General features: G+C 38.5%; 1 protein-coding gene across 5 annotated transcripts in view; it reads left to right on the forward strand.

The window, feature by feature from the left end:
- The window catches only part of BCKDHB (branched chain keto acid dehydrogenase E1 subunit beta), a gene marked incomplete at its 5' end in the record, with an annotated part of 288,838 nt that overhangs the window by 40,644 nt on the left and 222,500 nt on the right, over window positions 1-25,694 (forward strand). For all 5 annotated transcript variants that reach the window (XR_014297651.1, XM_082669419.1, XM_082669422.1 and 2 more), the window contains 3 exons: window positions 6,346-6,479; window positions 6,699-6,854; window positions 9,282-9,390. Coding sequence is in view for 4 of the 5 variants with exons in the window: in XM_082669419.1 (XP_082525545.1) it covers window positions 6,346-6,479; window positions 6,699-6,854; window positions 9,282-9,390 (399 nt within the window). The remainder of the gene's footprint in view (window positions 1-6,345; window positions 6,480-6,698; window positions 6,855-9,281; window positions 9,391-25,694) is intronic.

The raw sequence follows: 25,694 nt of genomic DNA on the forward strand, positions 1-25,694 counted from the left end.
GAGTCAGCTATTTAAACGATCAGCCATCTACACTTGTGCATTCTACACATATTTTTATTGACTCAGGGGATCATGGAGTTACACAAAGAGATTAGCCCAAAAGTTAAGGAAAGTTACCAAAATATAAGAAAGTGGCATGTTGTATGAATATCTTTTATTATTAAAACTTTTTTATTTCTTAAATTGAAGTATAGTTGATTTACAAAGTTGTGTTGGTTTCTAGTGTAGGTCAAAGTGATTCAGTTACATGTATATATATATTCTTTTCCATTATGATTTATTACAGGATATTGAATATAGTTCCCTGTGCTATACAGTAGGACCGTGTTGCTTATCCATTCTTTATATAATAGTTTGTATCTGCTAACCCCAAATTCTGAATCCAACCCTCCCCCTCCCCCCACTTGGCAACCACAAGTCTGTTCTTTATGTCTGTGAGTCTGTTTCTGTTTTGTAGTTAAGTTCATTTGTGCCTTAGTTTAGATTCCACATATAAGTGATATCATATAGTATTTGTCTTTCTCTTTCTGACTTACCTCACTTAGTATGATAATCTCTAGGTCCATCCATGTTGCTGCAAATGAATATCTCCTATTCTTATTATCTGTATTATCAATAACCATAAGTTTATCTGAAATGTTAATCTTACTCAGTTGTCTTAAATTCAGAAAGAAGTAATTCAGGTATTATTTATTCTTTCCTGACCCAGTCAACGCTGTTGGTCATTGAAGAACTTTTAGTAACTGCAGTCCCACCACATCTCAGTTGGAAGCCTCCCCAGCTCTGATGTCTACCTTGAACCTGCCCAGCTCACTGCCTCTAGTGCTTTGACTCCAACAGTCCTTTGACCTTATTGATTCTTAAAATCCACGAATCCCACCACCCTGTCACTGACTCTTACTCCCCCGACGACTTTTCTTCTCTTTACACCCAGTTTAAATTCCATGCCATGATTTGCTTGGCAAAATCCAATGCCAGTTAAATCCATCTCTGTCTAAATCCTAAATCCTGGGCTGAATATTGCTGGAACAAAACATGTCATCTTGCCAACTGACCTCACTTTCCGTTCAAGACTAGTGATCTCCACAGCCCACTCATGGTGCATGTTCCTGTTGCATTCACTCTTCCATTTTCCCAGATGACTATTTCATACACTCTTTTCTCAACACTGCCTCCCCTGTCCTTACTCTTAGCTAATAATCTAGTTTCACGTTTTACTAAGACGATAGATGCAGTGAACATAGAACTTCGGCAGGCTCTTTCCACTGCATCTTTCTGTGCACCAGCATCAGTGCCCGCAAATGCTTTCCTCCTGCACTCTGAATGAACGTCAGGGTTCTTGTCACCTCTCCATACCAGACCCCTGCCTCTGTCATCTTCGCAAACACATGGTTCCAATCGTTCTTCCTTCTCTCCATTTCATTAATCTTCTCAATCGTCAATGTCCCCCTCTCTATTGATCATTTCTATCAGCCTGCAAATATCCTGTTATTTCTTCCATCTTAAAATAATCCCTCTATTGATTCCATATTCCTCTCCAGCTAGTTGTTGTTCCTTTTCTCTTCTTTCCTTTACAGCTAAATTTCTCCAAGTAATTGTCATTATTTCTTGTCTCCAATTTCTCTTCTCCCATCCCTCTTGAATTAGGCATTTGTTTTCTCCCTCCCTCCCACTTGGCAGACACTGTTATGTCTGGGTCACCAGTTAGAAAACCCTCAGCCCTCATCTCACTTTCAACTGGAACAGGTTGGTCTTAGAATCACTTGCTTCATTTGACTTCTAGGCCAGCACGTTCTACTATTTTTCCTCCAAACTCTGGCTTTCTTTCGTTCTCAACTTTGCTGATTATTTTTCATGTCCTTTTAACACTGGGTCTCTCCTTTCTCTAGGTACCCATTTAAATGTACTTGGGAATCTCATCCAATCACATGTTTTTTTAATGCAATCTTCATGCTGAAGACTTTCAACTCATATATCCAACAGTCTAATGAGTGGCTTTACCTTAATGTCTGAAGGCATCTCAAATGTAACATCTCCACAACCGGGCTCCTGGTTTCTCATCCCAACATGCTGCTTCCTAGTTTTCGCTTCCTTGGGCAGTGGTAACTCTCTCCTCAGGCTACTCAAGCCAAAAGCCACTGACTCATCTTTAGCGTTTCTCTGACTCATACTCCACGTCCCTTTCCCTTTCCTTGGTAAATCCTTCTGACGCTATCTTTAGACTATATCTGGAGGCTCTTATCATCTCTTACTGGGATGATTGCAGCATCCTGTCATCAGTCTTGCTGTGTCCACATTTGCCTATTTACAGACTGTGCACCAAATACCAGCCAGAGGGATCCTGCTGAAATGCAACTTGGAGGATGGCGTGACTTTGCTCCATGGCTTCCTGTCTCACTCACCTACTTACTGACTCACTCATTCTCACAGTCAAAGTCAGACTGTTTACAGTGCCCGCCCCCCACACCCCAGGCCCCGTCCGACCTGTGCCACTGCCCCAGCCCATCCTTTTAACTCTTCAGCTTCATCTCTTACCACTATTTCTCTTACTCCATACCAGGCACTCTGGTCTTCGTACCTTTCCTCTGAAGTGCTAAACATATTTATACCCCAGGACTTTTGCACTTGCTGGTCCCTCTGTCCAGAACACTGATGTCCTGGGATGTACTCACGGTACATTTCCTCACTTCCTTCAACTCTTCCTTTAAATGTCACCTCTCAGTGGTGCCTCCCCTATCTCCCTGTTGAAAACCATAGGAGTTCCACTTCCTCTCCCCTGACCACTTACTCCCTGTGTTACTGTTCTATGCAGTTCTTGTCATCATCTAATACGCTATGTATTTTACTCATTTATTTTGTTTTTATTGTCTGTTTTCCCTGACCAGAATCTAAGTTCCATGAGGATAGGATTTTTTTTGGTTTTCTTTGCTGCTGTATCCTCTGCATCTAGAATAGCATCTAGACAATATTAGGTACTTTGTAAACATTTGAATACATGTATGAATTATTTTTGTCTTTTCAGTATCATGATTGGTCTGTTACAGATATGAAACTGAGCCATAGGGAGTTTAGTAACTTGTGGTGATAGCACTTAAACCCAGATCTGTCTTAACTCATAGTGTAATCCCTGTATGTATTAATCACCCATTGGGATACTATGTGTATGAACTTTATGTTAGGTTAATTGCATTCTAAAGTAAAGGAAGTTATCAGTATTGTGCATTTTATTTGTACTCTTACCCTCAATCATGACCTGCTTGGGAGAAAATAGAAACAGATTTTTAAAAATTTTATACTTGCTTTTCATCTTTTTATTTTTTTTTAAGAAACAGATTTTATTATTTAGTTCATGTTGAAGCAGTTTCTGTTAGAGCTTAGAAACTTGTTGGCAAGAGCTGTTAAACAGTTTCCTCAAACTGTTTTGGAGTAAGAGTTCTGAGAGACTCAACTTTTGCCCTCTAGCAGCAAAAAGGGTTATGTTTACTGAGATGAAAAATATCTGAATCTGGGCACTTGAGGTAGCAAAGAATAGATAGGAACCCTGCTCATCTGGTTGCGGTGCTTGCGGTATTCAGGGATGTGGATTCCACAGGTGGCAGCTGGAATCTGTGTTCATTTTCTACCAGTGAATTGTTCTTGGTCTAATGGAAGTGCAGATCTTCAGCAGTTATCAAGCTACTTGCAGTCAGATAGGAAACTGATGAGGGATGGGGGTCACAATTTCAGAAGGTAATCCCAGATCATGATGACAAACTAAACACGAATCCTGATTGGTCCCCATACTTTTCATCCCCTGGCCAGACTGTGGCCACTGCTTGTGTCCATCCAGCTCCCTGAAATGAGAATTTTTCATGAAATACTGATACTGGTTGAGAGGTGATAAAATTTCAAGTGAGAATTGAGTTGTATGCTAATAACGTATCCTGCGGATTAATGGAAAACCTAAGGTGTTTATCATGACGCTTTCATTGGAAGAGTGTCTAAAAGTCTTCAGTGGGTACGGCTGACATCTCTGATCAGCCCGGTGGGTCCCAGCTCTTGTCATCTGAGGCAGGCACGGGGTCAGCCGAGGGTTTGAGCAGAGTGCATGCACAGATTTTGGGGTGCCCCCATGGAGTGCCCTGTTTTGAGGGACTTAGTGTCTCAGGTTCCAGCCACTGGCAGCCCCAGACTCCATTCCCTGACACCTCAAGTCAACAGGACTGAGTCTGTGTGTCTGAGTTCTAGCTGTCTCATGTCAGCCTGGGGAGTCCCCCACTGGGAACAAGCCTGATAAAGGTGGGGCCCGTCCTGCATGTGCTTCCTTTCTTTCAAGGGTCAAGTCTCCTTCTGTTCAGACCTGCTTTTTGGTTCTCTGACACCTTTAAGTAGTTGTTATATTCTGTCCAGATTTGTAATCATTAGATGTGGGAGGGCTAGTGTGACAAAAGCTACTCTGCCATTACTGAAATGGGAACTTCAATAAGTTGTGACATGTAGTTTTTTCATTATCATTCAGTTCAAGATACTTTCTAATTTCCATTATAATTTCTTCTCCGAGACATGGGTTATTTAGACGTATATTTAAAGTTTTCTTTCCTAATGCAAGGCTTAAAACAATTTTTTTTGAGGCATAACTGACATATTAGTTTTAGGTGTACAACGTAAGTGGGTATTTGTATACTTTGTGAGATGATCACCACTATAAGTCTAGTCAACCTCTGTCACCTCACATAGTTAAAAAATTTTTTCTTGTGATGAGCACTTTTAAGATCTACTCTCTTAGAAACTTTCAACTATGCAATACAGTATTATTAACCATAGCCACCGTGCTGTACATTACATGACTTATTTGTTTTATAACTGGAAGTTTGTAGCTTTTGACCACCTTCACTCATTCCCCAACCCTCCTACCCACTTCTGGCAACCAGCAACCTGTTCTCTGTACCTATGAGCCTGGTGTTTTGGTTTTCTTTCTTTCTTTTTTTTTTTTTTCAGATTATACATATGAGTAAAATCACACAGTATTTGTCTTTCTCTGTCTGACTTATTTCACTTAGCATAATACCCTTTAGGTCCATCCATTGTTGTTGCAAATGGCAAGATTTCATTCTTTGTTATGGCTGAGTAATATTCCATTGTGTGTGTGTGTATGTGTGTGTGTGTGTGTCTGTCTGTCTCTCTCTCTATCTATCCATCTATCTATCACATCTTCTTTATCCATTCATCCATTGATGGACACTCAAGTTGCTTCCTCCATATCTTGGCTGTTGTAAATAATGCTGCAGTGAACGTGGGGGTGCAGATTTTTTTTAAAAACTTTACTATTGATTTCTAGCTTAATTCCACCATGGTCTGAGAATATACTATGTAGGATTTTAATCCTTTGGAAGTTGTTGATTGGATGTATAGCCCACTCTGTGGTCAGTTAGTGTCAGTGTTCTCTGTTTACTTGAAAAGAATTTGTATTCTTAGTTCTCGGGTGTAGTATGTCAATTAGGTTATGTTTGTTAATCACGTTCAAATGTTCAATAGTTTTAAACTTTTTATTTATTTATTTATTTATTGCGGTGCACGGGCCTCTCACTGCTGTGGTCTCTCCCGTTGTGGAGCACAGGCTCCGGACGCGCAGGCTCAGTGGCCATGGCTCACGGGCCCAGCCGCTCCACGGCACGTGGGATCCTCCCGGACCGGGGCACGAACCCATGTCCCCTGCATCGGCAGGCGGACTCTCAACCACTGCGCCACCAGGGAAGCCCTTAACTTTTTATTTTGGTGTGCTTTTTCTGTCAGTGAGACTGATACATGAAAATCTCCTACTATATTGGGAATTTTATCTATTTATCCTCTTAATTCTGTCAATTTTTTCTGTTTATTTGGAGCTTGTGTTATTAGATGACTATAAATTTGGAATTATATCCTCCTTATGAATTGAACCCTTTAACAGTATGAATTTTCCCTCTTTATCTCTGGTAATGCCTTTTCCCTTAAAGTCTACTTTGTCTGCAATTAACGTAGTGACACCAACTTCTTTTGGTTAGGTTTTCCATTGTGCGTTTTTTCCTTCCTTTTCTTTACATTTATCTTTATCGTTTGAGTGTTTTTTTTTCAGTAGTTAGGTTTTGGTTTCTTGTATCCCAGTGTTACAATCTTTCTTTTAATTAGGATATTTAGATTATTTAGAGTTCATATAATTACTATGTTTGCATTGAAACCAACCATCGTACTATTTCTTTTCTGTTTCATCCACATATTCTATGCTTTTTTCTTCTATCTCACCATTATTAACTCAGTGAATTTTCAGATGTATTGTGCATTACATTACTCCCTTTTGTCACATTAAGATGACTTTCATTTCTTTTGTAGGTAAAGATAGAGTTTTTAATACCCCATTGTGTGAACAAGGAATTGTTGGATTTGGAATTGGAATTGCAGTCACTGGTGCTACCGCCATTGCGGAAATTCAGTTTGCAGATTATATTTTCCCTGCTTTTGATCAGGTAAGAAGATTGCATTTTACCATAATCGAGCCTTTCTAAGGGAAGTCCGTGAAGTATTAAAGAATTATCTCCACTCTCCCAACCCCTATCTTAGGAACTTTTTGTTACCTTTGAGCTATTTTGTTATGGACATATATTTAAAGATCAAATAAATGGCTTATGAAAATGGATGGGAAAAGGGACTCATTGTGACATGTTCCTTCTCTCTTTCCCCCTCAGATTGTTAATGAAGCCGCCAAGTATCGCTATCGCTCTGGGGATCTTTTTAATTGTGGAAGCCTCACCATCCGGTCCCCTTGGGGCTGTGTCGGCCATGGGGCTCTCTACCATTCCCAGAGTCCTGAAGCTTTTTTTGCCCACTGCCCAGGAATCAAGGTATTCTCACTTATGTACTTTATTTGCTCTCCATTTGATGTTTCTGTTTTGGTTCATTCGATTAATATTAACTAATATGGTTATCTAGAGAAAAGCAATCAGGATTTTTGGAATTTATGTGAACTTAATTGTTTTTAAGAAAGAGAGCTTTTATTTCATTTACATTAAGCAGCCAACATCCAGGTTTATAGAATATTTTCCTTGAAGCAGCACTGGCGTTACCCCGATGTGAATTTCATAGACTTCAAATAATAAAACCGAGAACATAGTTTATCTTCCATCTCTTTCAAAGCTCTCTTTCTTTCTTTCTTTTTGTTTTTTTTTGTGATAGAAATCATCTTTATTTATCAAAATAACATATATTACCAAGACATGAAAAATGAAACTGACAGTTATACATTCCTATCAATCAAGTTATACATTCCTACATTTGTCAAGTTATACATTCCTATCAGTCTTTGGCAAGTTTCACAGATTTGTTCAGCAAAAAGGCCTTACTTGCAAATTCCATTTGAGCAGAAAGCTTGGTTTCTTTCTAATGGGGCTTTCTCACTTAACAGTTGATTCTGGAGTAATTTTAATAAGTCTACTGCTTAGTGCATATTTACCTCAAAGTCACAGGAATAAAATTTTGCTTTTAGTCTATTTCTTACTTTTAAATAGACTGACAGAAGACTTGGTTACCTAGGTATGTTTTCCAGCCCAGGGTAACGTAATACTTGCTCAAGCAATTAATTTTGAAGCATCTGCCTTTTACAGCCTTCCACAATAATCTTAGGTCTTCCACAACAGCTTGGGTCTTTTGATTAAAAAAATATATATTTTTTGCTTATTTTATGTCCTAATTTTTTACATTATCTTCTTTTCTATTTTCTGAAGAGCTTTCCAGGGAATCAGTATAAAAACTCATAAATATTTCTACCCAGAGCTTTATGTCTGGTTTTTGATAACATGAGTCATTTGTAAGTATGTCTATGTTTTATTGTTTTTTCTACCAGATCAAAGTTGTAAAATTTTGTAGTTAAGTAGGGGTTGCATAATTTTTCGATGTAAGCTAGAAATGGTAGGTTGGGACAAAAACCACATTTGAGGCAACAGTTATTTTTGTGCTTGAGCTGAAGATTGATTCACATTTAATGTTTATGATGTTACCCAGTATTTTTGAGAGCAGTTCTTTTCTCTCACCCCTACCTCTCTCCCCCCATGCTTTCTCTTTTATTTTATCCCAAATGAGAATATACATATAGTACAAAAGGCTAAAAATAAATACATGAAGAAAGCAGCTGAATAAAAACTAAAATAGGAACATAAGATAAAGACATTGTGTGCTATGATGAGCAATGTATTTAACAGTCTCTTTTCGGAAAATAGTGAGATTTGTGTTATTTTACTTTTTAAATAAAAATCCTTCAATAAAATGGTATAAAAATGATTTTGAAAGCCAAATATAGTTTGCTTCAAGGAATCTTATTTGAGTCTTTGTGATAAATTCAGGTTTATTTTAATGATAACTCTTCCTATGTAATAACATCTTTATGTAGTTATTTAACAATCATTAAACTGGACAAGAGTTTGTGATTTGAGGCAAAATGGTGTAGAAATTAAGAGCTTGGTCAGTCAGAACAGGCAAGAATCCTTGCTTTAGCAATCGAGGTAACCTTGGGCAGGCTACTTGTCTCTCTTTAAGCCTCAGTCTCTATTTCTAAATTGGGGAAAATAATAATTGCTACTTCATGGGGTTGCTATGAACATGAATTAATCCACATAGTGGATTAATCAACAGTTAACACGTATGCCACCTGCTGTTATTACCATCATCTTCCTCATTATCAGTCTCATTCTCAAGAAGGTCCTGAGCCCTTTCCCCAACTGGAAATGTGCAACGTCCACACTTTTCTTTTAGCTTTTCAGTAACTGCACATTATATTACCTGGATCATAAAGTTCAGTGGATTATTTTTCCACTTAGGAAATGAAGGCCAGATTTTTCATGGGAAAGAAGGAGATTTTGGCATCTTAAAATTGGAGAAGAGAGTTGCATGCCTTTGAAAAGTACCAGTTGGATATTAGTAGAAAAGATTTCTTTATAAGTAAATACAGGAAGATATTGACAAATTTACTTTTTTGTTTTGATGAGTGCTCTTTGTGGTTTCCTTTTATTTTTTATGTATATGCCAGTTTAACTCCTTGAGAGAATAGCAGTATCTTAATTACCAGAATATGGTGGGCATCTGATAAATATTTGTGGAACAAATGGGATCATTTTGGACAATATATGAATTTTATGACAAATGGTAATTAGTCTAAAAATACAAGATTTCTATATTTAATTAGTAACAATTGGTTATTTAAATATCAACCCTTGTATGTGAGTTTACTGGGATTCATTTTCACTGAACTTGTCTTAAAAAAAAATCTGTTTTTGCAGGTGGTTATACCCAGAAGCCCTTTCCAGGCCAAGGGACTTCTTTTGTCATGCATAGAGGATAAAAATCCTTGTATATTTTTTGAACCTAAAATACTTTACAGGGCAGCAGGTAAATTTTTCCTTTATTTTATATTTATGAACATCTTTATACATTTTGTTTTGCATAGCTCAAAATTATAATTTTTCTTTCATAAGCTTGATTTATATTTCCCTGTAGAAAAAAAAATTCTGTTGTCTTCTATATTTAGTTTGTCCTCAGCTGTATATTTTAAGTTAACTTTAGAGAAAATCCATCTAGCTATTTAAATTTTAATTTTGGAAACAGGGAAGCAATGTGAAGTGGTAGCCAGAAAGTAGGGATTGTGTTTGGCTACATAGTAGATGCTAAGTAGATGTGGGTTGAGTGGAAAAGGTTGAGTGGAAAAGGTAGCCAGAAAGTAGGGATTGTGTTTGGCTACATAGTAGATGCTAAGTAGATGTGGGTTGAGTGGAAAAGGTTGAGTGGAAAAGGTAGCCAGAAAGTAGGGATTGTGTTTGGCTACATAGTAGATGCTAAGTAGATGTGGGTTGAGTGGAAAAGGTACTAAATAATATCAAATGTCCTTTTAGCTAAAGTGTCCTTGTAGGTCTTCATCTAAATTAGGATTCCTTTGATAGTGAAGGGGGCACTATTAGTTTTGTAACATCAGGTCTGCACTGGGATGAGTGTCTAGGGCAAACTGAAATGTTTGATCACCCTCTTTCTAGCTCAGAATCATAATTCTGTAAACACTCATCTATCATTGCTTCTTTATCAGCCATAATGGACTTTTAAACATCAAACTGTTTATTCTGCCTAAAGTGTATTTTATTTCAAATTCAGGGTGCTTTGGCAAACCACTCTTTTCCTCGAATAGTTAGGCTTAAAACATTTTGTTTTATTGTGATGTGAATTACGTACATTTAAATACATATGCAGAGATTGTAAGTGTTCAGTTGGTTAGATTTGACAGTCTTCTACATCCATGTAACTACTATGTAAAACAAGACTGGAAAACTTTCATTACTCCAGGAAGCTCCTTCCTGCCTCTTCTCTGCCAATCCATTCTTCCTACCCCAAACTTTCTGATCGCCACTTTCTGATTGCTTTCAGCATGGATTAGTTGCGTATGCTTTGGGCCCTCATATAAGTCATACTGTGCTGTGTATATTCTTTTGTGTTTGCCTTCTTTTGCTCAGCCTAATGGTTTTGAGATTCATTCATGTTGTTGCTTGTATCAGTGGTTTATTCCTTTTTCATTGCTGAGTAGCATTTGCATTGTATGAATATATCACAGTTTATCCCTTCCCCTGTTGATGGACAAATGATCATTGTTTTCAGTTTTTGCCTATTTTGTACAAGGCTGCTAGAGACATTCTTACACGAGTGTTTTTGTGAACATGCTGTTTCTTTCTTTCTTTCTTTTTGTTTTTGGCGATAAACATCCAGGAATAGAATTGATGTGTCAGAGCAGATTGAATGTTATAAGAATCTACTGAAGGCTTTTTCTAAGTGGTTATGCCGTTTTGCATTTCTGCGGGAAATTTATCAGAGTTCCAGTTGCTCTTCATTTAAGCATACTTTAAATTGAATCTCTACATTTTGGGGGAACTCTATAGTTATCTATATCCCATTATGCAATAAAAAATAACAAAAGAATTTATAAGCTTGAGGTGAAAAGGAAAACACCAATGTTATATACTGAGTAGCTATTTGATTTCTAATTACTATGAATACCCTATAAGTACTATATTTGTAAGGCCAACCAATTCAAGCTAATCAATTAATACAGGTTTTTTTTTTTTTTCCCCAGTTTTTAATAAATGGGGACTAAGTAACATTTGGAAAAGTACTATTCACTTTGCTCCGGATTTTGATATCAGGATTGGTGAGGGAAATGTTTAATGTTATAGAATTCCAGCTAAGAGAATGAGCTTGAGAAATTTGTTGTAGGTGTGGCCCTGGGAGAGATTATGAAAGACCCTGATGAGGATCGAGGCTCAGAAGTTTTTCAGCTTTTTCCCTGTGATTGTTTATGTGTCATTTCAGGGATTCTTAACTGAATCTTTTCTTGTCCCAGTAAAGACTAAAAAAGAGTTTATTTCATAGCTAGAGAATTTCTCTGCCGAAGAAAGTAGGCTTGGAAAAGAGTTAGCCACTGAAATCCTTATAGGAGTGTTCTCCAGGTGGTTATCAAGCTTGATCCCTGTGCCAGCAGCAGGAGCACTGTGGGAGCTAATGAGAAATGCAGGCTGTCAGGCCTCAGTCAGTTCAAGACCTACTGAATCAGAACCCCTGGGGACGGCCCAGCTCATTCTGTCTTCACAGCCTTCCAGGTGCTTCTGACTCATACTAACTTTTGAGAACCAGTGCATAACGTCAGTTCTAAAGCAATAACTATCTCCATTTATTTTTTATAATTCTTGGTTCTTATGTAGAATTCAGGATGCTTTTTTTTTTTATTGGAGTATAATTGCTTTACAATGGTGTGTTAGTTTCTGCTTTATAACAAAGTGAATCAGTTATACATATGTTCCCATATCTCTTCCCTCTTGTGTCTCCCTCCCTCTCACCCTCCCATCCCACCCCTCTAGGTGGTCACAAAGCACCGAGCTGATCTCCCTGTGCTATGCGGCTGCTTCCCACTAGCTATCTACCTTACGTTTGGTAGTGTATATATGTCCATGCCACTCTCTCGCTTTGTCACAGCTTACCCTTCCCCCTCCCCATATCCTCAAGTCCATTCTCTAGTAGGTCTGAGTCTTTATTCCTGTCTTACCCCTAGGTTCTTCATGACATTTTTTTTTCTTAAATTCCATATATATGTGTTAGCATACGGTATTTGTCTTTCTCTTTCTGACTTACTTCACTCTGTATGACAGACTCTAGGTCTATCCACCTCATTACAAATAGCTCAATTTCGTTTCTTTTTATGGCTGAGTAATATTCCATTGGATATATGTGCCACATCTTCTTTTAACCCATAGTTTTCTTAGCCTTGGCCTCTGGTTCAAATCCGTATCTTGCAGCTGGCCATATTTTGGTTTCTGCTCTTTTGTGGGGACGGGGATGTGAACAGGGGCTCTGAACGTTCTCACGCTGATTCTGCAGCTGCTGCCTGCGTGCAGCCCCCTTTTCTCTAGCTCTATCTGTTCATCTCTCAGATCTGCTTTGCACTGGTGGAGGAAACTCCAAAATTAAAGTTGTTTGGAATGATGTAAAAGGGAATGGCGTATTTTGATTCAATAATCTGGATTATTGTGCTTTGTGGAAGACGTTTCTGTATTGACAGAGTCCAATAAATAAAAGAAGGTGCTTTCGATTCATTTAAAAGATCGGAGTAGCCTGATAATTTCTAAGTGGTAATAATAGGAAGACTTTGTAGTATCCACAAACACTAACTTAACAGACTGACTTTATTATTTTTTTTAATTGGGGTATAGTTGTTTTACAATGTTGTGTTAGTTTCTATTGTACAGTGAAGTGGAGTTCCCTGTGCTATACAGCAGGTTCTCATTAGTTATCTATTTTATACATATTAGTGTATATATGTCAATCCCAATCTCCCAATTCATCCCATGCCCCCCTTCCCCCCTTGGTGTCCATATGTTTGTTCTCTACGTCTGTGTCTCTATTTCTGCCTTGCAAACCGGTTCATCTGTATCATTTTTCTAGATTCCACATATATGCGTTAATGAACATTATTTGCTTTTTCTCTTTGTGACTTACTTCACTCTGTGTAACAGTCTCTAGGTCCATCCACGTCTCTACAAATGACCCAATTTCGTTCCTTTTTATGGCTGAGTAATATTACATTGTGTATATGTACCACATTTTCTTTATCCATTCAGATAGACTGACTTTTTTTCTGACATTCATTCATCTTGAATTTCTAGCATACATTTGGGAATAGTCAAAACAGAGGAGACTAAAGATGTGAACCTTTACATTTAAATTTTTTTTTTAAAGTTCACATTGGGAAAATTCACAGAGTAATAAATATAGATGTATATTCTTATATTACAAACACGATGCTGATAATTCCTTGTAAAAATGGGAGTTGTGTTTATTGCATAATAGCTCATTTAGGTTAATTATCCAGTAATCTTAACTAAATGTGACATGGTCAAGTATAAGGAAGGCCATAAAAGCTAACTTTTAAGTAGCCTAAGGCAGTGTTTATAAAATCTATGCATTTAAGTCCTCATTTTATTTATGGAATAGTATCTTAAATACATAGATAGATATAGTCATGAGCTATCCAATTTCAAAAAACTAGGCTAACAATAAAACCCATTATAAGACCTTAAGTACAATGGAAATTTATCTTTCTCTCACATAAACATCCTGGTTGGCAGTGCAGTGGTGCCTTAGTCATCAAGGTACCAGGGACCTTCTGTCTGGTTTCTCTATTGTCTTCAACATGGTCCCAGATGGATGCTCCACTCCCAACATCACATATACATTCCAGCCACCAGGAAGGGGTGAGGGAGGTGGAAGGGGAAAGGGAGGTGGAAGGGGAAAGGGAGGTGGAAGGGGAAAGGGAGTCATCTTCTCTTTAAAGAATGACTTGGAAGTTTCACATATTAAATCTACTTACATCCCATTGGCCAGAACTTAATTACAGGGCCACACCTTGCCACAAGGAAGGCTGAAAAAGTAGTTGGGGGCTTCCCTGGTGGCGCAGTGGTTGAGAATCTGCCTGCTAATGCAGGGGACATGGGTTTGAGCCCTGGTCTGGGAGGATCCCACATGCCGCGGAGCAACTAGGCCCGTGAGTCACAGCTACTGAGCCTGCGCGTCTGGAGCCTGTGCTTCGCAACAAGAGAGGCCGCGATAGTGAGAGGCCCGCGCAACGCAATGAAGAGTGGCCCCCACTTGCCACAACTAGAGAAAGCCCTCGCACAGAAACGAAGACCCAACACAGCAAAAATAAATAATTAGTAAAACTCCTACCCCCAACATCTTAAAAAAAAAAAAAAGTAGTTGGGTACTAGGCTAAAGACTAAAAATTTTATTGTTACACAGTGATGGGAGACACATATTGACAACTACCAATCTCTGTCACAGTTGCTTGCGTGGTTTCCAAAAGAAGTTACACATTTTTTAATTTTTATATATTTTTAAAATTATTTTTATTTTTTTTTTGAGGTACGCAGGCCTCTCACTGTTGTGGCCTCTTCCGTTGTGGAGCACAGTCTCCGGACGTGCAGGCTCAGCAACCATGGCTCACGGGCCCAGCCGCTCCGCGGCATGTGGGATCTTCCCAGACCGGGGCACGAACCCGCGTCCCCTGCATCGGCAGGCGGACTCTCAACCACTGCGCCACCAGGGAAGCCCAGAAGTTACACATTTTAAGGAGGGGATAGAACTCTTAGGAATAATATGGTTTGGCTCATAGTCTACTTTTAGGAATCTATTTCAGAGATACACTGATAAAATCTGAGAAAATGTTACTGTTCATTATAGCGCCATTTTTAAGAACAAGGACTGGAAATAACCCATTCGTCCATCACTAGGGGATTTGGGCTTGGTTGAGTAAATTAAACTACATTCTTTTGATGGATTACGCTGCAGGTCTTTAAAGAAGTGAGACAGATCTCTGTATACTGCTCTATCAGTCAGGGTTTGATCAGAAGCAAAACACTAGAAGGTATTATATTTATATATACTATATGCAGTTGTAGAAGCTAAATAGTCCATGAAAGGTTGTTGTTTCTGTGTTTGGTGCTATATCTTGAAGTTTGCAGGACAGACTGTTGGGAAGGGAAGATGGACATGAAGCAAGGCAGAGCCAGGACAAACTAGAACCTGCTTGGATGGATTAGAGCCCAGGGGGCAGTCTGGAACTCCCGTCCATCTCTCACCACCGCCAAGGCTTAGTGTGAGAAAAAGATTGCTTTGATAGGAGATGCTTCAAACAGCTAGGAGGCTGTTTGAACAGCCTGTCCAAGAAATGGTGGGGGCTTAATTAGCAGACAAAGATGGGTTAGAAATTTGTTAGATCGTATGAAATATTTGTGTCTAAGTAAATTTAAGAAGGGGAAAGAAGAGGGAGGGGTCAAGAGTAAGTGTAGAGTAAGATTTCTTTGTCTGGTAGTAATGGAGGAGTGGTAGATACCCTGCAATAAAAGGTGTGTACGTGTGTGTGTGTGTGTGTGTGTGTGTGTGTTTGTTTTTATTAATTTTTATTGGAGTATAGTTGCTTTACAATGTTGTGTTACTTTCTGCTGTACAGCAAAGTGAATCAGCTCTACGTATACATATATCCCCTCTTTTTCGTGTTTCCTTCCCATTTAGGTCACCACAGAGCATTGAGTAGAGTTCCCTGTGCTATACAGTAGGTTCTCATTAGTTATCTCTTTTATACATAGTAGTGTATATATGTCAATCCCCGTCTCCTAATTCATCCCACCCGTTTGTTTGTTTATTTTAAATGTGTACGGAGCTGGCTTGGAAGTTAGGACTCTGGAGTCTTGAAATAAGTGAACCTCAGAACCCTGGGATAGAAGTGAATGCCCAAATCTTCCAGAAGGTATTTGCCTGGTCCTGGAAACATTGAGCTTTTGCTCTGATGACTCCATGGAACAGTGGGGACAGGAGACAAAGTCCAGGACCTACTTTAGGTAGAGAATGTACTAGGAGCCCTTGCTTAAAGGTGGGACTCCACGTGCCACATCCACGGTGTGAAGTACGGAAGTGGCAGGAAGAAACATTACCTGTCTTGACTTTATGCTGGTGGAGAGAAAAGAAGAAATCTCTAAGAATTCCGATCACAATATGACCCTTACACAGGATTACAATTTCAATATGTGCCCATAAGTGTGGTGTGAAAACTCTTAAGAAGGTAATTTAATTTAAGTGGTTCCAGGTTGTTGGAGCCCAAGAGAGCTGTCAGGAGGTAACAAAATCCTCTCTGGAGCCACTTCAAGTCAGGCCTCAGAATAGTCCTACAGGTAGAGTTCCACAAAGAAGATAGAGTCCCCTTGAGTAAGGACAAGGAAAGGAAGATACATACAGGCCCCTCAAGACTTCGGATATTAGAACCAGCATATAGACACTGCAGAAAAGTAGGCGTCACATCAAAAAAGGAGGCACTTGAGAATATAAGCAGTAGACTAGCAAATCTGAAGAACAGAATGGAGTGTTTAGTAAAGAAAAATAATAAATGAAAGAAAAAAAATCTCTGGTTTAACCAGGAATTATAAACAGAGAAAGGAAGAACCGGTAAACTAGAAGACAAGGTCAAAAAAATTTACCGGAATGTAGTCTAGAGAAACGAAGAGTAGGAAAATAGGGAAGATGTTGAGTATGAAGGGACAGTGAGAAAGTGTAAATATATCTAAGGAACAGAGTTGAGCGCGATTCCTAATAATGCTCATTAATAGAATTTTACTGACAGAAAAGTAATTCCCTAGCAGTTGCCACTCTTTACAATCAGAACTAGATTGATGCAGTTGGAAATATTTCAGGGAAGCCTCAGCTATTATGTATTTTCCCCTCCAGCAACCTCATTAAGATGGTATTTTCCCAAGTCTGGAATTGTATTCTCTCCTTGATTCCTGCAGTAAAGTATTTAAAGGATACTAGGTAAGGAGTTCCTTTGGAAGCTAAAGTATTAGGCATCCAAAAAAAGGTAACTTGCTAACTCAAAGGTGAATTTTCTCCTAACGTATAATTTTTACCTATATCGTTTATATCACTAAATCCTGTTCAAGACTGGTTCCGTTATAGAGAGTCACAGTTACCCAAGGCTTTAGCTTGAGGTTGTGTGCACAGGTCTCTCCCAGTAGTTAATTTTTCAACATCTATTATAAGTCCTTTATTTTCTTTGTGGGGCACAGTCCTCCCATGGGCACTGTTCTGGGTCCACTCCATTTGGTTCTGAAGGGGCTGCCAGCTGTCTTATCTGACCTCCATCATCGCGGGGAATGGCTGTGTGGCTCCAGCCCAGCTATTCTGACTTCTCTTCTGGGACTTTCTATGTGGAGACAAGGCTGCACTTTCTGCGGGCGGTTTGTCTGGGGTGACATGGGACTGCAGCCACGTCCCCTGCCACTTGGTAAATGATGGTCTCTAGTAGAAGAGAAGTAGCCCCCGCTAGCTGCAAGGTCAAGCATACATGTTCGCTGTGGATGAGAGGAAGGGAGAGAAATAGACACCCAAAGTGGAAATCCTCGCCATTCCCATTCTTTAGGTTAGTTCCTAAGGCTCTCTGGGTTCCTTCTTTTTTTTTTTTTTTTAAATTTCTTTTATTTATTTTTGGCTGCGTTGGCTCTTTGTTGTTGCGTGCGGGCTTTCTCTAGTTGCGGCCAGCAGGGGCTACTCTTCCTTGTGGTGGGCAGGCTTCTCACTGCGGTGGCTTCTCTTGTTGCGGAGCACAGGCTCTAGGCATGTGGGCTTCAGTAGTTGTGTCACGCAGGCTCAGTAGTTGTGGCGCATGGGCTTAGTTGCTCTGTGGCATGTGGGATCTTCCCGGACCAGGTCTCAAACCCGTGTCCCCTGCATTAGCAGGTGGATTCTTAACCACTGTGCCACCAGGGAAGCCCGGTTCCTTATTTCTTGAATCTTAATTTGACTAAGGAGTTTCCCCCAGGTCCTTCTCTTTAATCTCATTATAAGTTGAACCTCCTTTGTGTTTCAGTCTTCTGTCGATTTCGCTGATAACCTTGACGAATCTAATCTGTCATCTTGTCTCCCCCCCCACCCCGTTGGATTAGCAAAATAAATGGCAGCCTTTTGTAGATTGATATAAATGCTACTTTTGTCCTAATGCTAAAGCAGGGTGCCCATGTGTTTATAATAGTACTTATTACTTCATAAAGTTGAGAGGATTAAGTGAGATAATCCATGTGTGTATTTGCGTATTTGCCTAGTGTTTATGCACTTTTTTTTTTTTTTTTTGCGGTAAGCTCGGGCCTCTCACTGTTGTGGCCTCTCCCGTTTCGGAGCATAGGCTCCGGATGCGCAGGCTCAGCAGCCATGGCTCATGTGGGATCTTCCCGGACCGGGGCACGAACCCGTGTCCCCTGCATTGGCAGGCGGACTCTCAACCACTGAGCCACCAGGGAAGCCCTGCACTTTTTTTTTAACGCTTCTGTACTAGACACAGCACTATATTGTATAGGCTAATGGACTATTTCATTTAATACAACAGCCTTGCCAGAAATTCTGTTACTATCACCATTTTATCCATGAGGAACCTGAGGATTAGAGAAGTTAAACAATTTGCCCAAATCCACACAAACAGGATTCAAACCCAGACAGTCTAGAGTCAGGTATTGGGTATGTATGGCACAGATGGTTCCATTTAATTGTCACAAAACCTCTGCCAGGTGGTATTATCCTGAAACTGAAGTTGAGAGAGTTTAAGAAACTTGTTCACAGAGGAATGAGTGATAGAGTTAGGTTTTAAACCAAGATGTTCTGACCCCAGAGGCAGCCTTCTTTCTAAGGTTACCCTATTTTACATCCTATTTAAACACTGTTGAGTGGAGGGCATCAATGAAACAATTTGCTCCAGTGTCCTAGTTTCATGCCAAGAAATATGCTACTTAAAAAAAAAAAATTCCCGCAGAATTAAAATGATCCATTTTGTAATTGAATGGAAATATATGCTATCAATAGCCATTCATTAAGGCAGTGAATCCCTCCTGTAGTATATAGTCCAAAGTTTGACCACGTACTGACTGCGTTAACTTCTCCATTGGCATAGGATTAATTTTCTTCTTAGAAAGGTATAAAAACCACATGACACAGTACATTGTGGCCACAGGTGGGGTTTGGGAGCCTTTGCTCTGTGCTATCATTAAGGGACTTAGTCTTATGTCCCCAGCTAGAGGCAACGGCAGCTGAGAAATGTAGTCTATCTGCATTTCAGAGAGAGGGGGTGAAATCATTTGTCCCTGTCACAGCTCTTCTCGACCTATCTGACCCCTCATTTTTGGACCTGGTCCCCATATACTGTTCTATGTTCAAATATCTGTGCTGTGGTCACTCTCTTCTATGTCTAGTCTACAACATTTAGAAAGGATTTCTTCAGTTCAGCCATTCAGTTTACAAACTACAAAGATGAAAGTAAAAAGAGGTCAATCATCCATTCTTTACAGAGCAATTTTCTCAGATTTCGTTTCTGCTTACCTCAAATATACAATAGATATAAAACTTGTACCTTCTAAATTTAGAAAGAAAACGTAACTAAATAGTACTTCTGGATCACTTATTCTAATGATGACATTTAAACGCAATTAGGGACTTCCCTGGTGGCTCAGTGGTTGGGAATCCGCCTGCCAATGCAGAGGACACGGGTTCGAGCCCTGGTCCAGGAGGATCCCACATGCTGTGGAGCGACTGGGCCCGTGTGCCACAGCTGCTGAGCCTGCGCTCTGGAACCCACGAGCCACAACTACCGAGCCCGCGTGCCACAACTACTGAGGCCCGCGCGCCTAGAGCCCGTGCTTCGCAATGGGAGAGGCCACCGCAGTGAGAGACCTGCGCACAGCAGCGAAGAGTAGCCCCCGCTAGCTGCAACTAGAGAAAGCCCGCACAGCGGCGAAGACCCAATGCAGCCAAAAATGAATAAAATATAAAAATAAATAAATAAGTAAATGCAATTAAACTTTTTAAAAGTGGCAGAGGGATATTTAGAAAAGGTAGATAAGGAAGAGCAGTCTAGACAGTGTCAAAAATGTACAAACTAGTTATGATTCAAAAAGAATGAGTCAGTGACATTATCAGATGTAGGCGTCTTGTGGAGAAGCTGTTCCTGTATATCTTTTGAACTTTTTGATTTTATAATTGAATGATTCAGGACATCAGTGATACTGAAGTAAATATGGCTTTCATCTGTGGTTCTTCTAGTGAGAAGTAAGACTAAAAGCCTGTGCTGCCTTATTTCCTGAATTTACTCTATTCTTTTAGGCAAAAATAGGTCATAAGGATATTGAGGGTTTTTTCGTTCTGTTTTATTTTTTTTAGCAAATACGTGAATTATATATGAATTCATACATTCTGAAGAGAAGAAAATTGCTTTAAGTAGTTTTTGAATGGTAGAAGACTTTAAAAATATTTTTGCCAAATACCAGTGTACACAGAAAACGAATTTGTATTTTCTATTTTAAATTTTTTTTGGTGGGCATCATTAACACATTATTTTTGTGCAAGCTAGAACGGCATGCTCACTGACAAGAATTAAGCTCCATCCAGTAAGGAGAGAAAATTCATTTGTTACATTTGCTAGCTTTGAAATTAAAATGATACACAGAACTTAAAAAAGCAAATAATGTAACCAAAAATAGTAGTTCCATACCTCAGCCTTTACCAAATCCATGCTTCTCTACCCACAGGCAATCACTTCTAGTAGTTTCTTGTAATATATCGTCATATTTATAACTAATTTGCTTACACTGCTTTTTACAATTTTAGGCATTATTATTTTAACTTCTTACTAGAATTTAGCTATTTTTAATTAAACTCCTTTCCCCCAGCATGTGCCATTCCTCCTCTTCACAATATCCAAACTTTAAAAAACATCTCTATAGAGTTATAGTGTAATTTTGGATCAGATCATTACTTAGCGGTTCCATTGCTATTACTCTATTGGTGTGATTCACAACTGAGCCAAAAAAAATGCATTCTTTTATTTCCACTTTGGTATCCAACTCTGTTTTCTCTGAAATGCTTTTTTCTCTTCCTTCTCTTTTCATTTGCTTGATTTCTCATGTTTCCGTTACTAATATAGTTCTTAATCTCCTCAACATAATCTCGTGTTTTCTTTATGTTCAGACACATTAGGTGGTCAGTCTGGTTTCTCTTTTTCCCAGACTGTCGATTCTTGGGGCCGTCAATTAAAGTGGTTAAGATTGTAGATTTTGGAACCAGCCTGACTGAGTTTGAAGTACTGACTCCACTACTTACTAGTTAGGTGACTTTTGGCAAGCTGCTTAACCTCTCTGTTTTAGTTTGCTCAGCTGTACAGTGAGGAGAATGATAATACCTATCTTATCAAGTTGACTTAAAGATGAAATGAGTAGATGTAACGATACTGGCACAGTGAAAGTTCTCAGTCAGCGCTGCTGGTGGTGGATGTGCCTTCCAAGGATAACTTAGTTCTATCATTTCTTTAACATGTGATGAAAATATCTATTTTTATATCAGCTATTTAACTGTATATATGACGGCAGCATTAAGGTTTGCTAAATGCAACTTGGAACTCCAAAGGAATTTAATTACCCTGTTGAGGTACTTTAGTTTTCTTCTTTTTTTTCAATTAAAAAGATATATACCTATTGAAAATAAGATATTTTAATATTTCAGTGTAAACAACATTATAGTTAAGTGGTTAGCAATGCCTCACATTACTTCCTTAAAAAAGATTAATTTTTCTCATTATAAAGGTATTGCACGCTCTACTGGCAAGCTTTGATGCTTAACGAGCCACTTACTGGCTTAAGTCAACTTTCTGTACAGCTCATGTACAGGCCAGTGATACAGGCTGAACTCACCTGGATAGTTCAGGTTTCACCTGGGCTCCATCATAGGTCTGCCATGAGTTGCAAGTCAAGTGTGGGTTGGACTTGGTGATCTTAGTTGGGCTATCTCATGTATCTGGAGCTGTGGTGGGTGATCTTTGGTCTTCCTGTCTCTCATCCTCCAGCAGGTTAGCTTGGACTTGTTCACACGGTAGAAGCAGATGTCACAAGGGACCAAGCACAAGCATGCAAGCTCTCGAGTCATAGGCTAGGAGCTGGCACACAGTCTCTTCTGCTAGAGTGTGTTGGCTGAAGCAAGTCACAACACCAGCTCAAGTTCAGAAGGAGGGCAAAGAGATTCCATCTCTTCATGGGAACAACTGCAAAGTCACAGTGCAAAGGGTGTGGATACAGGTTAAAGGATTATGGCTATTTTTCAAGCTTTCATATGTGTTTGTTGAAACTCCTGAAAAGTACAAAAGCGATGATAGAAGGAGCTCATAAATCCATCCCCTGACTACTGTTGACTTTTTGTTGTACATACGGCTAGACTTTAATCTACAAGTTTAAACATTTTATTACTGTCAATTTATTTCAGTTTTCATTTATTTGATTATAAGTGACCTTTTACCTTTCATGTTTTTTAATTTCATATTTGTTCCTACTGTATGAATTGTTCACATAGACTTCAGTCTTAACCTTCTGGAGCAGCACTTATTGTAAATTTAAAATGGGCATGGAATGCAGTGAATAGATTATTATTCTATTTTGTGGTGAGAAGGCCTTGATCTAGTATTGAGTAGCAGGAAGAATCAGCAGGTTTGCAACTTGAAGTGCAAGATTACCTTTGAATTTGTTTATATATCTTCTGTGATTGACCTGATAAGTTGAAATATTCATGGAATAGAACCCTATGGAATTTTCTTATACTCTGGCACATTCTTTATATTGTTAATTCACTTCTTTTTTAAAATTTATTTAATTTATTTATTTTTGGTTGTGTTGGGTCTTCGTTGCTGCGCATGGGCTTTCTCTAATTGCAGCAAGCGGGGGCTACTCTTCATTGAGGTGCACAGGCTTATCATTGCGGTGGCTTCTCTTGTTGCGGAGCACGGGCTCTAGGCACGTGGGCTTCAGTAGTTGTGGCACACGGGTTCAGTAGTTGTGGCTCGCGGGCTCTAGAGCACAGGCTCAGTAGTTGCGGCGCACGGGCTTAGTTGCTCCGTGGCATGTGGGATCTTCCTGGACCAGGGCTCGAACCTGTGTCCCCTGCATTGACAGGCAGATTCTTAACGACTGCGCCACTAGGGAAGCCCTGTTCATTCACTTTTCAGGATAATTTTGGACATTAAACAGATGTCTATTTTTCATCATTGGCTTAATCCAACTGGATATATTCTTAATGCCTGAGTTTATACTACATGATAAAGAGTGATGTATTTTTTTTGGTTGTGTTTAATAAAATTTAATATCATGAATCATGCACTCTTTGTAAAAAGTTCAGTTATCACAAAGCTATAGAATGTGTATAGCATAAAAAGTGAAAGTTCCTTTTTCCCTACCCAACTACCCAGCTCCTACCCAACTCCCTTCCTCAGACCTTTTTCTATGCATTTATCTTTATATATATGTGAATGTATAGAACACACTTACATATAAACAGAGTTATGTAAGATCATACTATAAACATTGTTCTGCAACTTTGCAAATCTTTTTCCATGCATTTACATTTATAGAAATATGTGAATATATCGAACATATATACACAAATAATAAAAATAAGCATGTTATAACCATTCTGTAACTTGCTTTTCTTACCAATTTATTTTGGATACATTTTCAGTGTCAGTTCACAAAAATTTAGCTGATTTTTACCTTATAAAGTTTCTTGGGGTGTACCATAATTTATTTTTTCTCCTATTATGGATTGTCAAGTTGTCTCTAAATTTCTGCCCATTCTAAACAGTGTTGAGGTAAACATCCCTATATATATATATATATATATATATGGGCACGTGGAAGGAGAAAATTATAAGCCTCTGTTTTTTGTATTATAAACTTTAAAACCTATATTTCTTAATTTTATTCTTATTTTCTGTAAGCCTCTTATATTCTTTGATTAAGCTCCAAGTAATAAATAATTGATTAAGGCAGACACTGCAAGTCTCCAAATGGCAGCTAGTGAAAAATTAGAAGGATCACGTATTACTGACACAGATATTGTGGGGAGACAAGACTCAATAGGTAACTATTTATAGCCTGAAAGCTGAAATTTTTGTAAGACATTTAAGTTGGGGATACTAAGAATAAAACCCTTGCATTTTTATTCTCTTGTGTATCAAAATTTTGCCTATTCTTATATTTTTCAAACTTTTTTTTCTGTATTCTGTTATAAAAAGTGTCTTATTAGTCTGTTTATTAGAAGTCCTCCTTGAAAGAACTGGATCTCAACAGTTTAATGTTACCTTTTGGTAAATGTCACCATTACATCTATACCCATAGGCTGGTTGTCATTGAGAGCAGCATTTATCCTATTATTTGGAAATATTTATGTTTGTTTCCAAAGATAAATTATTTGGAAAAATATACATAGTTTAAAAAAATTTTTTTTAATAAATTTATTTATTTTTGGCTGTGTTGGGTCTTCATTGCTGTGTGGGCTTTTTGTAGTTGTGGCGAGTGGGGACAACTCTTAGTTGTGGTGCACAGGCTTCTCATTGAGGTGGCTTCTCTTGTTGCAGAGAACGGGCTCTAGTGCTCTAGTGCACAGGCTCAGTAGTTGTGGCGCATGGGCTTAGCTGCTCTGCGGCATCTGGGATCTTCCCAGACCAGGGCTCGAACCCAGGTCCCCTGCATTGGTAGGCGGATCCCTAACCACTGTGCCACCAGGGAAGTCCCTAAAGTTTTTTTTTTTAAGTGGGCAGAAAACATTAGAACATTTTTTCCCCTATTCTTTACATCTTAACTCTAATGATTCTTCTTTTCCAAGAACATGGTTGTCTCCATTTATTCACACTTTTTATGTTCATGAATAAATTGTGTAGATATTTCCATTAGGTTTGGCACATTTTGTTGTTAGGGTTATTACTAGGTTTTTCATATATATATATATATATATATATTTTTTTTTTTTTTTTGCTATTACAGGTAGGATATTTTTCCATTACATATTTCTAATTGGTTATTACTGGTATATAGAAAGCTATTGATTTTGTATGTTAGTATTGGCATTTGGAGACCTTATTCAATTCTCTAATGATATTTCAGTTAGTTATCTTAGATGTTCTAGGCAGAAAATCTTATCCTCTATAGCTAATGATAGTTATAGTTCTTTTTTTCCCCAATAATTGATGAGACATTTCTTTTTTCTTTATTAGAACTGTCTCATCCTTTTAAAAAATTTTATTGAAGTATAGTTGATATACAATATTATATAAGTTACAGATGTACAGTATAGTGATTCACAGTCTAAAGTTATAAAATATTGACTATATTCCCTGTGCTGTGCAATATATCCTTGCAGCTTATTTTATACATAATAGTTTGTACTTCTTAAATGTCTCATCCTTTCTTAACTTGGAACCCATTCGGTACTCTTTATTTCTAAGTCACGGGCCCCTTCCTCCCATTTCTCACAAGGTGTTGAATTTTATCAAATTCTTTTTAGCTGTCTGATGAGAGGATTATGTGGTCTTTCTTCTTTCATGTCTTGATGATGTGAATTTCATTAACATATTTCCTAATGTTGAGTAATTCTTGTATTCCTGGGATAAAGTCTACTTGATCATGATGCATTACTCTTTCAACTTATTGCTGGATTCAATTAGAAGATTTTAAAAAAGACTTTTATGTTCATAAATAAAGTTAGACCATAGTTTTCTTTCTTGTATGTGTGAACATGAATATATATTTATATGTAATATT

Source organism: Grampus griseus (genome assembly GCF_964374135.1).
Source record: "Grampus griseus genome assembly, chromosome: 13".
Lineage (NCBI taxonomy): Eukaryota > Metazoa > Chordata > Mammalia > Artiodactyla > Delphinidae > Grampus > Grampus griseus.